General features: G+C 29.9%; 1 protein-coding gene across 1 annotated transcript; it reads left to right on the top strand.

Annotated features, from left to right (window-relative positions):
- Positions 1–955: 955 nt before the first annotated feature.
- Positions 956–1,533, top strand: LOC118051898 (uncharacterized). The gene has a single exon (XM_035062669.2). The coding sequence runs from the start codon at positions 1,122–1,124 to the stop codon at positions 1,314–1,316; it is 195 nt and encodes a 64-aa protein (XP_034918560.1). The 5' UTR covers positions 956–1,121; the 3' UTR covers positions 1,317–1,533.
- The last annotated feature ends 10,736 nt before the right edge of the window (positions 1,534–12,269 follow it).

Below are 12,269 nucleotides of genomic sequence, written 5' to 3'. Positions count from 1 at the left end.
TATTTTAATATATTTCTAAACAAAAAATACTTTAAACTTTAATCGTTACCAAACTTTTTAAATCATAAAACTATTTGATATAGTATCAAGATTTGCATAAACTTGGCATGGCAATGATATCAACGTATATATCCATCAACCAAACCAACATTTTTTTGTCTCCATGGTAGTAGATATTTAGAGGATTTTCACATGTTTATCAAAACAATCCTATTAAAACAAACGTAGCGTACTAAACTTTTTGTATAGATGACGCATTCATTATGTTTTTCATAGTTGACAAGTCTTCTTGCTCCTGGAGCTCACCGTTTATCATTCACCATATATGTTTTCATATTTTGATAGTAACGAAGTCATGCATTGTTGTTAGATCTAGCCTATTTTTATGGGTTGTTTCAAAAAGAAAATTATAATTCAAAGTTTTACCTAACTTAGATTTCAAATTGAATTGGAAAAGATATTAATCCGACTATACCTGTTCATCAAAGCAAGGTTTTTTTTTTTTATATATAATTTAACTAATATAGTCAAACCCAATTCAAAACTAGATTAACATTATGGAAACTTAAAAAAAAATATATCATTTAATAATATTAATTGACTCAAATTGATTAGATGAAGTATAAGTTATGCTTTCAATATATCCTATCATAATTCCGCTGAAGTTTAATATTATAATATTTTTTTAAATGCTTTTTAATTGAAAAACATTAAATTAAAAAAGTTTTTTTTTATTTTTTTATTTGTTGATATAAAAAATAAAAAAAATATTATTTTAATATATTTTCAATTAAATAATATATTAAAAAATCATTCTCCCCAAAGTTAGTAAACACACACCCCCAATTCCAAAAGTTAGGAAGAAACAGAAAATGGCAAACCCGTAATAATCTTCAAAACCGCCCCCCATATATGACCAACATGTCAATATAAACACGAAGCGACACCAAAGTTGAACACGAACCTACATAAACTACAATAAAAACACAGAGAAAGCTTAACCAAGCGAAAGCAGCAGATGTCAAAGACGCAAGATTTATAGAAGAAGAGAACCCAAATTCTCTCTTTCATTTTTTCTTTAAAAATCTCAGTGAAGCTTTTGTTCCTGAGAGTGAACCCAGATGGCAATCCAACTAGAAAATCTGGTGCAGTCAATCAAATCAAAAGTTAGAGCCCTGAAGAAGTCCAAGAAACCATACATCAAGATGGACAAGAGCGCAAGTGTTAGGGTTGAGATCCGTAGCAGAAAAGCAAGAAAGCTTATCGACAAGACTCTTCAAGTTGCTGATCGTCCTGGAAAACGCACCATTTCCTGATTCTCCTTAGCTTTTCCTCTCCAATAAATGCTCTCTAAATCTCTGTATAGGTAAATTTTAGATTTTGGTTTTGGTGGTTTCTCTTACGTGCCTACCGATTCTGTGTTTTATCCAAGGAGTTAAAGCCTCTCGAGGCTGGGAACCGTTTCGGGTCTGGCTTGACTGCAGAATGCTTTGTTTTACGTAGCGATCAATGAAAAGCTTTCATATTTTGCTCGCTGTGATTTATTTTTGATGCGGATATTTAGGAGAAAATAAGGATTTTCTTTTTATTATTAGGATATTTGAATAATCCATCGATAATCTACCCGAAACACAGTAGCTCTTGAGAATTTTAGCAATTTATTAGTAACAAGGAAGAAGTTTAACGCACGTTCCATCATGTAAACATTTATATGATCTGTTCTACAGTTTTAGGATACAGTACTGTGATTTACTCTCGATCCATGCCCTAGTGTGCCGTTAATTTTTCTTGCCCATATAGAGTGTGAATCTCACCGACGATCTGCCCACGTTACGTTAATGGGTCAGTGGGTTAGGTGGTGCTCTAATGCTATGTGTTTGCCACGAGCAATTGTTTCTTGCAATTGTCAATATATACTGAATAAAGTCGTGTGTGAGTGAGAAAGAAGAATGCTTTTGCAATTGTCAACGGCGGCAGAGTTTGGCAATGGGAAGTTCTAAATTATTTAAAAATATATTAAAATAGTATTTTTTATTTATTTTTAATATGGATAGATTAAAATAATTTAAAAATATATATATATATAAAAAATAAACACAGTATCAAACGGAATTATATGGATTTAAAGGATCAAGAATTCCCTATGCTTTTTTGCGGATGAGAGAAAGGAGATGGTTGCTCTTTCTCAATTTGATCATGTTGAAATCCAATCACAAAGGAGTATTGCACCAACTTCAAGGCTCAACCTCAATTAGATTGATTATTTTTAATTTGATTTAGTTTTTATAAAAAAAAATAATTAAATCAATTTTTTTTAAATTAAAATCAAACCAAAATCGAGTTAAAACAGACTGGTATTGATTTTGGTTTGTTTTTTTAGGACAAAACCGGTACAAACTGGTTTGACTCGGTTTTTTTATTTTAGCTCGGTTTTTTTCCGGGCTTGGCTCGGTTTTTTTGAGTTTTGTTTGGTTTTTTTGATTTGATGTTTATAAAATCAAAACCGAACTAAACCAGTTAATTTTTTCAAAATTTTAATCAGTGTTTTTTATGATTATGTTTTTTCAGTTATTTTTTTTTATTTTCTTAATTTAAACAGTTTTTTAATATATTTTACTGACGTATATCAATCATCACCCTTTTGTTTTCTTCACTTTCTTCAATTTATAAAAGATTTATCCTGTTATTTCTTAGCAAATGGGATCTAGTTTAATAGCTGGGACGTCTTTATCATTAATTGCCGACAGAATTGGGGTCCCTTTTTTTATTATTATTATTATTTAATTATGCTAAAATCTCCTACGACAAATCAATCACGATACTCTCTGTTGTACTTGAGGTCTTGGCCCAGTGGTTGAAGGGACTTGTTTCCTTCCTCTGCATCCTGGGTTCAAACCTCACCGTGCATGCCTATCACCCCCGCGGTGCCTTACATGCTCACTGGGTTTGTAGGATGTTCAATGAGCCGTGAGATTAATCGTGGTGCGCGCAAGCTGGCCTATACACCGTAAAAAAAAAAAAAAAAAAAAAAAGAAGATACTCCCCGTTAAGCGAACAAATTGGAATTAAGAACCAAGTGGTAGAGGTATTGACATGACAGGAGGCATGGAATGAAGCTCACGAGTTCCTTTTGATTACGAAACTAATTCTAACATGAGTCAACTCTGGCTTTTCAACAGGCAAGACTTGCATTTATTGTTCAATATTACATGTAATTAAATGGTGTCACATTTATTTGTTTGTTTACCATTTTTCTAAGGTCGAGTGAGACTAAACTTCGAGGCTTGTTACAGTTCATAGCTGTCAGTGTTTCATTCATTGGCCATTGATTAGAATTCAATACATAATAGATGATCGTTATCATTGATTTATTTCCCGGCAATGAATTAGCTTTGATTAAACTTCAGCCAAAAAGAAATATTAGCAATTGCAATAAATAAATATCATGAAAACATGGACGGTAGAGCTTTGACTGCCAACATCAAAGTCATGGTTATTGGTGATGAATCAAACCCTAATTAAATATAAGAAACTTATCTGTATGTTTTTAAAAGTATTCTTTGAGAATGTGATATTGGTTATTTTTTTAAAGTAGTTTTTATTTAGAAATACATTAATAAATATATTTTTTTATTTTTTAAAAAATTATTTTTAATACCAGCACATCAAAATAATATAAAAATATTAATAAAAAAGTTGAAAAAAAAAATAATTTTTTTTTAAAAATAATCAGGACATGTAGTATCTGCTATTGATTTGCATATGTGTTGGTATAATTGATATATAGGATGTAAATATTGGTTTGACCAGGTATCTATGAAAAGTTTGGTTGAAGATTGAATCCTAGCACCATATTGATTACGGGGAGGCTGTGGCACAAATTTGTATGGTCCTCGGAAAAGCTTGAAGTCTTGAACGTGCTAACGAAATAACATGCCGGGGACAGATGCCGGGTCTCATCGGTGAATACCAAGTAATAATTCACAAAAAATAATAGAATCATCATTATTTCATAATTACATGTCATAGTTGTTTATTAGATTACATTTCATACAATCTAAATTTTATTTCATTTTAAAAAAAATATTAAGATGACATAAATGTTTTTTTTAAAAAAGTAACAAGACCTAAGCTATTTTCTTGACTGGGCTTAATATGATCATATGATTTCAATGACATAAATAAAAAAAATACAAGGATAATAACATAAAAAAAAAATAAAAATTAGAGTCCAACTGGGTTAACTGTCAAATATATAATCTAGTTGTGATATTAGGGCAACCTAATTAAAAGCAAGTGAATAAAATAATAAATTTCAATTATCAAACAATTCAATGTCAAAAGGTGGTATAAAAATAATTCAAAAAAAAATCAATAGAAAAAGGATTTAAATCAGCTCAAGTTAACTCGTTAACCTCGTGATCATAAATATAGAATTGAAATAACCCCACAAATATAAAAGCAAAAAAAAAAAAGCGTGAAGGTAGATTTACAATAAATCAAAAGTTGAAAAATAAGATTGATTTTTTTTTATATATAAAAAAAAATAAGAGCCTAAGAAAAGAGTGAACTCAACCCATGTTAATATCTGAAATCACAACCCTTTCTATGAGCCTAAGACTAATGCCATAGAAAGCAAACTTTAAAAAATTATGAAATAAAAATTTTCAATAAAAAAAAATATTGAGGGATTAAATTGAAAGAAAAAGACAATAAAAAAAATCTAAAAAAAATAGTAATTAAAATAATGAGGACAAAACCTGACATAAAAATAAATTAAGTCAAAGATGAAGGGATGAGATTAAAAACAAGATTCAATTAGAAAAAAAAAGGATAAAAATAAATAAATAGTAATTAAACAAATAAGGACCAAATATATGTCAAAAAACAATAGTTAAGAAATCCAACAGAAATAAAGAGAATGAAGATAAAATTGCAGATAAAAATAAATAAATAAATAAATAAAAATAAAGAATGAAGATCTAAATTGATATATAAAATAACAAAAATCAAATGATAAAGGGCCAAAATTGAAAAAAAAAAATAATAAAATAAAATAAATCAAACATAAATTAAAAATAATAATAATTAAATTGAATATAAAAAAAAAATTAAAAAACACCTTTATATTTTACCAAAAAACAAAAAGAGAAAAGATGAAGAATAAAAATATCCACAGGAGTACATCATATTTTCATCGCTAAGATACATCCATCCACCTTGGAGATCTCGACATGCAGCTCCATACATCATTATGGAAGGCATTGTTTATTTTACCTTGAAAGCAAGTTCACTATTGAGTGTAAAATGGTTACTTCACTGTTTGAATAAGACGCGTTACAATAAAACACCAAGCTCATTTTGTTGTATCAATTTTTATTCCAAATAATTTATATAACTATTAATTATTAAAAAAAAACAAGAATAAAAAATCACCGACGGGAATAAAGGCAGCAAATGTCTTGATCCGATAATCAACGGAGTGGAGAAGGAGGGGTGAGAATTGATGACATGGGCCAGCCATTGCCGTCCTCATGTTTAACAAGCCCATTTGGAATACCGTAGGGCTGTCTAAGTAAATAAGGGCCCATCCATTTTGAATGGACCTATCCCAATAAAACGGGAAGCCCAATACTGCCTTAAAGAAGATCAAGAAAATTGGCCCTTCAATTATTAATCATCTGTTTGATGTAAAAAATGGAATCAAAGCCATTATTAATTATCAAATTATTTTGACACGTGTAATCTTAGTTAATTCCATATAACAAATATAGTAAAAGGAAAGGAAATTTTCGAAATACTTTATTATTTACTACAAACAGTGGAGTAATCTATGTGAGCTGAAAAAAAAATAAAATTGATTGTCAATCAACCAAGTATATTTTTAAATTGCATATTAGTTATTATTGATTTTCTTGGAGGTATTTTTTTTATTCAACATTTTAATGAATAGTAAATTAATAATAAAAATCCAGGAGTTTAAAAAACTTAATAGTTTTGGGTTGGAATATTTAGGTATTTTTGTTTTTTATATATATAGTGGAATTACACATATACCCTTATCCAAAAAAATTAATTTATTGTAGTCAAGGGTATTAAAATATTTTAGCCTAGGTTGTTATTTATTTATTTATTATTATTAAATGTTAGTCTGGTTGGGGGTGGTGATGTGATTTTACATTAAAATAATACCTTTTTTTTTAATTTGAAAAAATTGTTGACACGTAAAAGTCGTCATCATGTACTTTAAGTGGCATGTGTAGCGACTTTTGGTTGTAAAAGATGGGCTTCCACTCTATCATTTATAATCGTGTCTTCTTTCATTATGAGTAATGTATGTCGTCCAAATATGAGTGATTTATAACTGGTAACTTTTTATTTTTTTTTCCATTCATTTTTCTTTCCTACTCCAATAAATACACTATCATTCTCATTGTTATTGATATTTCAGATTTAGTCTTTTTAGTATTGATTTTAGTATTTTTTGTCATTTTTTATTTTGTTAAAGTTTTATTTGTTTTTAATTTAACTATTGGTTTCTAATTTGTATATATATAATGCTTTTCAATGCGGCACTTTTACTTTTACTTTTAATTTCTTTTCTTTGTTTTATGTTTTTCTTTTTTCAAAGTTTTTACAGCTTTAATTTTATCCTTCATATTAAGTTTATGATTTTTTTTTTCTATTCTATCATTCAAATTAAGTTCATGTTTTTTTTTTTTCAACAACAATAATACTAGTGATAGTGATAGTAATAGTGATAGTGATAGTGATGATGCTAATAAAATTAATAATAATAATAATAATAATAATAATAGCAATAATAACAATAGAGATGATGATAGTGGTATTGTGAAAATAATAATAATACTAATATAACTATTACTATTATTAATAATGAAAATGCTAGCAGCATTAGTAGTAATAATAATGATATTACTTATTAATAATAGTAGTAATAGTTATTATCATTATTTGAATTCCTATTTTTTTAAAATCTTTTTTTATGATTGTATTTTTTTTTCAATTTTATTCTTTAATAATTAATTTATTGGGAATTCAACTTCATAGTTTTTTCTAGATTGAATATTTCAGGTCTAATGACAGGTTACCGGTTTAAAAAATTAATATGTTTTTTTTTAAAGGCTTTACAAATCTCTTTGTTTTTTTATCTGGTTATTTTGTTCATACAATTTAGACAACGAGTTTAGCGGGATATCTTATCTTGACTTAGTCCTAATTAATGTTGTTATATATTTATATTGACTAATTTTTATGTCCTTTTTAACCTAATTTCAATACCTTAATATTATTTTTTATACAAAAAAAATAGTCTAGTTTCATGATAAAGAACGAACACCAAAATTAGTAGGATTTCTATATGTTATTTTTATTCATTTATCAGAAAAAATATTTATTACAATAATTTTCAGTATTCACCTGCTTAAAGTTACAATAAAGTTTTTTAGTCTGTTTTTCATTAATTATCTTTATCTACATGTAAATCAGATAATTATGAAAAAAAAAAATTAGTGTAATGCCAAATGGGAAAAAAAAAATAACCCACATTATATGGCTCATGAATCCAACTTTCTTGGATTTCGATTCCATTCGATTAATATAAAAATTAGCTCTTAATTGGAGAGATGAATTCTTTAACAATCGAAAAAACTAAACAAATAAAGTATGTCCCTATAAAATAGTCGTACGTACTCGATTATGAAGTGACCTCCAGCAGACTGAACTCCAGCACTAATGAATCCAGTTTTTTATATTTAAAATTTTCTAAAACCTATAAAAAGGAAAATATACCCCCTTTAAAAAAAAGCATATTAATATATTAAATCTTGCCTACAGTTTTTAAGAAGAATTTTTATGTATTTATTATTTAAAAATATATTAATTTTTTTTAACATTAATATATAAAACAATTTAAAATCACTAAAAAACATTAAACAATTTAAAAAAACTCACTAAAGTCTCGGTGGCTCATGAAGGGTTGTTCACCAAGAATGTTTCTATATCTAGATAGTTTAATTAATTTTCTTTTCTTCTGATCAGTCAAGACACAGAAAAAGGAAAAAAAAAAAAAAAAGAAGAAGCAATCAACTGTAAAAACAAATATTATCTTACACCTTGCTCTTTTTGTTTGGGTTGTGCCTTCCATGGTACATTACAAATGTAGAACTTCCGTTGTATAGAAACAAGGAAACCAAAAAGAAGAAGAAAGTAACCACCCACAATGAATGAATCATCAAAGCTCATGTAATTAATTTAACCTAATTTGATACTCCATGCTCTTTCACTAGTAACCGCTTGACTTCGACTTCTAGGGCACACATCTACATTGATATTATCACCGCCATCCTCTCTAAACGAACAAGGTTTCTCCTCATCAATTTTACCAATCTTTCCTATCCCAACACTGTAACTCCTCATTTCCATTATTCCATTAGACATAGAACCGATATTTCTTCTCCCTTCCGCTTCCCTACAATGCATATTTGGCTGCATCACATGACTTCTCCTCGCTGAAGCAGCTGATTCTGAGAGGACACCACCTCTCCTCCCTGAAGCTGATTGTAAAGGTCCACTTCTCCTCCCTGAAGCTGATTGTAAGGGTCCACTTCTCCTCCCTGAAGTTGAATATCCTATGCTGCTCTCTCTCTTAGAATTATTGGTAAAACTCTGAGGAAAGCCCGGTTCACCTACCAAACCATGATAATCATTGCCAACCATATCAGAAGAATCTGCCATGAACTTCATGTAAAACTCTCCAGCCTTCCTGAGAACTTTAAAGGGTGCTAGCAAAATAATTACGAGCTTGCTTCTCTTCCTTTCTTTGCTTTTCATTGTCCCACCCATGTTAGTGCTACTTTGCATAAAACAGAAGACGAAGTGTAGCTATTGAGAATCAAGGAGGTGGGATATTTTGTTGCAAGAAATGGAAATCATGGAACTTTGTAGTGATCATGAAGAAAGAGTGAATATATAGGTGTGTGATGGTTGAATTTGGATTTGATGACTTTTCCATATATTGTAATGGGGTTTATTTAATTATATCTTGCGAGTAATTATAGCATCAGATTAAGATTGAGGTTGTTGAACAGAACAGGAAAAAAGGTGCATGTGGAAACTTTCCAGCCATTAAAGACAGACGCATGGAGGTTTTCAAAAGTAAATACCAAATAGTAGTATTAAAGTAGTTCATTCAGTAGCTCAAAAAGGAAAATGCTCACTCGGATCAGAATCCCACCTCACGAATGATCAAGGAGGAATAACTTGCTCGACTTCCCTCGTCACCTCTCAGTTGAACTAATCACTGTTTTCGTTAATAATACAAAGATTAATGCTAATAAATCATATATTTATTGTACTATATACGTTATTATCAGAAGAAATGTGAACGTATCCGCGCTGGGCAACTGGCCTTTTATCATATTATTACGACAGCAGACCCAAATTGCAATACTTGTTTATAGGTTTATGGGCTTGGGTCAACCATGCAATTTGAATCTTCAACGGGAACAGGCCATACAAAACACAAGTTGTGACAAAAAAAGCATTGCAGCCTGCCCTATGGCTATCCTTTGAGGCAAAGCTTTCCTTGACTTGGCTTCTGAAACATCAATGTCAACGTTGCCCACATAATCATTTCACTGATAACTCGGTCTTTTTTTTTTTCAGGACCTAGCAAATCGTAAGCCCCGAGACGTTTTCTTGAGATATTTCTGAAATCTTCGTTTCCAAGCAAGTTGCAGAAATCGAGTGAGAATGCGAAACAGAGCTTAGTCAGCTCTTTTATTTTTTTTTTGAACCGGATCAGGTCAGCTCGGAAAAGTCAAGACAAATGTTAACGTTGCCGTTTCCCATTGGACCCGGCCCCGGCTACCTTGCTGAGGTCACCGCAGCCATGATGGTTTAGAACTGATTCACAAAGTTTTTTAATTGCAGCAATTTGAAACCCTAGTTAGAATCAAGGATAGAAATGGAAGCAGATTGCTAAGACGCCCATTGAAACTGATAGCTCACAGCTCTGTTCAAGCGTGGCACATCCTACATGGTAGAAGTTCCAGCGAAAGAACTTCCCATTTATTAATTATCTATTTAGATCGTTGTGCGTTTTATGAAACTCCACACCAAAGTAAAATATTTCTTTAGGGACTAAAGTTAAATTTGGTGTAAACAATGAGGATACGATACTCACATTTATTCGAAAGTAACAATTTCATAAACATTGTTCATACGACGCATTATAGGAAATTAATGAGGATATTAGATTTATCAAATAAGCTTTCTAATTAACAGAGATCATGATGTCGATTTGAGATTCAGAATTTTTCACCATATTTTACCTCAAATTTCCACTTCTCTTAGCCCCTGTTTAATTAAATTCATTAGTGGGATAAATAAATTTAATTTAATTTTACCAAAATATTAACGATGGGGCGAGAAAGTGTGAAAAGATCTTTGCTAATCTACTTGCCATGACAGGTTCTTAATTCAAATGTAATCTGATTACACACACACACACACACGACTCACACGTCAGGTCTAATTTGAAGATTGATTAAAAAGAATTATTAGATTATTGGTTTAACACGTGAATTACTAGATTAATTATTTTTATTAACACCATAGTAATATATATATATATATATCCTCTCAAGTCGATGGTGGAGGATCAACTTGAAGCTTAAAGCGAAAAACAATAAAAAAAGCAGTAGCAAGCGACTTAGTAAAAATATCTACAAATTGATCATAAAAAGAGATAAAATGAATCTGAATCTCTTTCTTCACAACTCTGTTTCGTACAAAATAGTAATTAACCTCATCAAGTTTAGTACAAGCATGTAAGATTCACAAATAAATAAGTAGCACCAAGATTATCACACCAATTGGTAGGTGTAGAAGCAGAAGGGATTTACGGATCAATTAATAAATACTAAAGTCAGAGAACCTCAACAATGTCATATGCTAAGGCTTTATACTGAGCCTTGGTAGTGGAGCGGACAACTATGCGTTGTTGCTCGATTTCCATGAAATCAATGTATGGCCAAAGAAAACAAGGTAATCATTTGTAGACTTGCGATCATGAATACTACTTGGCCAATCTATATTTGTAAAGCCATATAATGCAAAGGAGGAACTGTGAGTGATATGCAAGCTATATAATGTATCATGTTTAATTTATTTAATTAAAATTAAAATTTATATTTGGATCAACAAATTAGAAATTTAATGGGCCACATACATTAAGAATCATTGATAAAAAATTAATCTGGAATGATTTAATTAAGTATGTCTTGATTAAATATATTTTAGAAATTAAGAAATATAATATAATTAATACAAAGATTATATTTCTAAATCTAGAAAAATCAAATAAAGACTTGATTAATTTCTAAAATTACTATGAATTAATATATGGATATTATCCGTAAGGCAAATTAATATTTTGCTAATTTATAAGGTTTTTTTTTAAAATTTTCATATAAATAATAAATTATATCTCTTATTTTTAAATAATTATTTATTGGATATAAAAACTATATAAATTACATAATAAAAAACTAATATTCTAAACATAGCAATTCCGCGTAGATATAGACATTGCAGGGACTCCGAACATACCTATTTTATACTTTATGTTCGCTGTTCGATGTTGCTTCTCCCAGTTTCGTTAGCTCCTTGCCGATTCAAGCGTGAGTTGTAATAATTAAAGTGGCCGTCTCTCCTGGGCTGGCGTGTATGTAGAAGTCAAAAGCATTTTCTTTGTAAGAAGGACACTTTCGGTCATTTGTTTGCTTTCTTACTTCCATTCGTGTCATGCTCAGGTGTTTGCTTTTCAGTGGGGTCCCATTGTGCATTATATATTGACTGTTTCACTATTACATCAAACTTATGCGAATAAACATGTAGAGTATCAAGGAGGATTCTGGAGATCATGAAACAGCACACAATTAGCATACAATCATGCTAATTATTCTATAATTTATTTTGTAATTACACCAGATTCTATGCTTAATAACTACAGCTATAATGGTAGCATAGATTTAGCATAAACCTTTGAACATTCCTTAGATAGGCTCTCCACCATTGTAAATATAAGGCACTGCTCCTATCTATTCAAATCAGCTTTTGAATCATTGTCTGTAGTCTTCTTTTTTATGGAGTGCGTTAGGGCCAAGTCTTTATAAAAATCATTTTAGCATATTCTATCATAAAAAAAAAAAAATTTATCTCTCTAGCTCGTTTATTTACAATGA

The sequence above is a fragment of the Populus alba genome, chromosome 11 (genome assembly GCF_005239225.2).
Source record: "Populus alba chromosome 11, ASM523922v2, whole genome shotgun sequence".
Classification (NCBI taxonomy): Eukaryota; Viridiplantae; Streptophyta; class Magnoliopsida; order Malpighiales; family Salicaceae; genus Populus; species Populus alba.
This window is presented reverse-complemented; position numbering and strand designations above follow the sequence as displayed.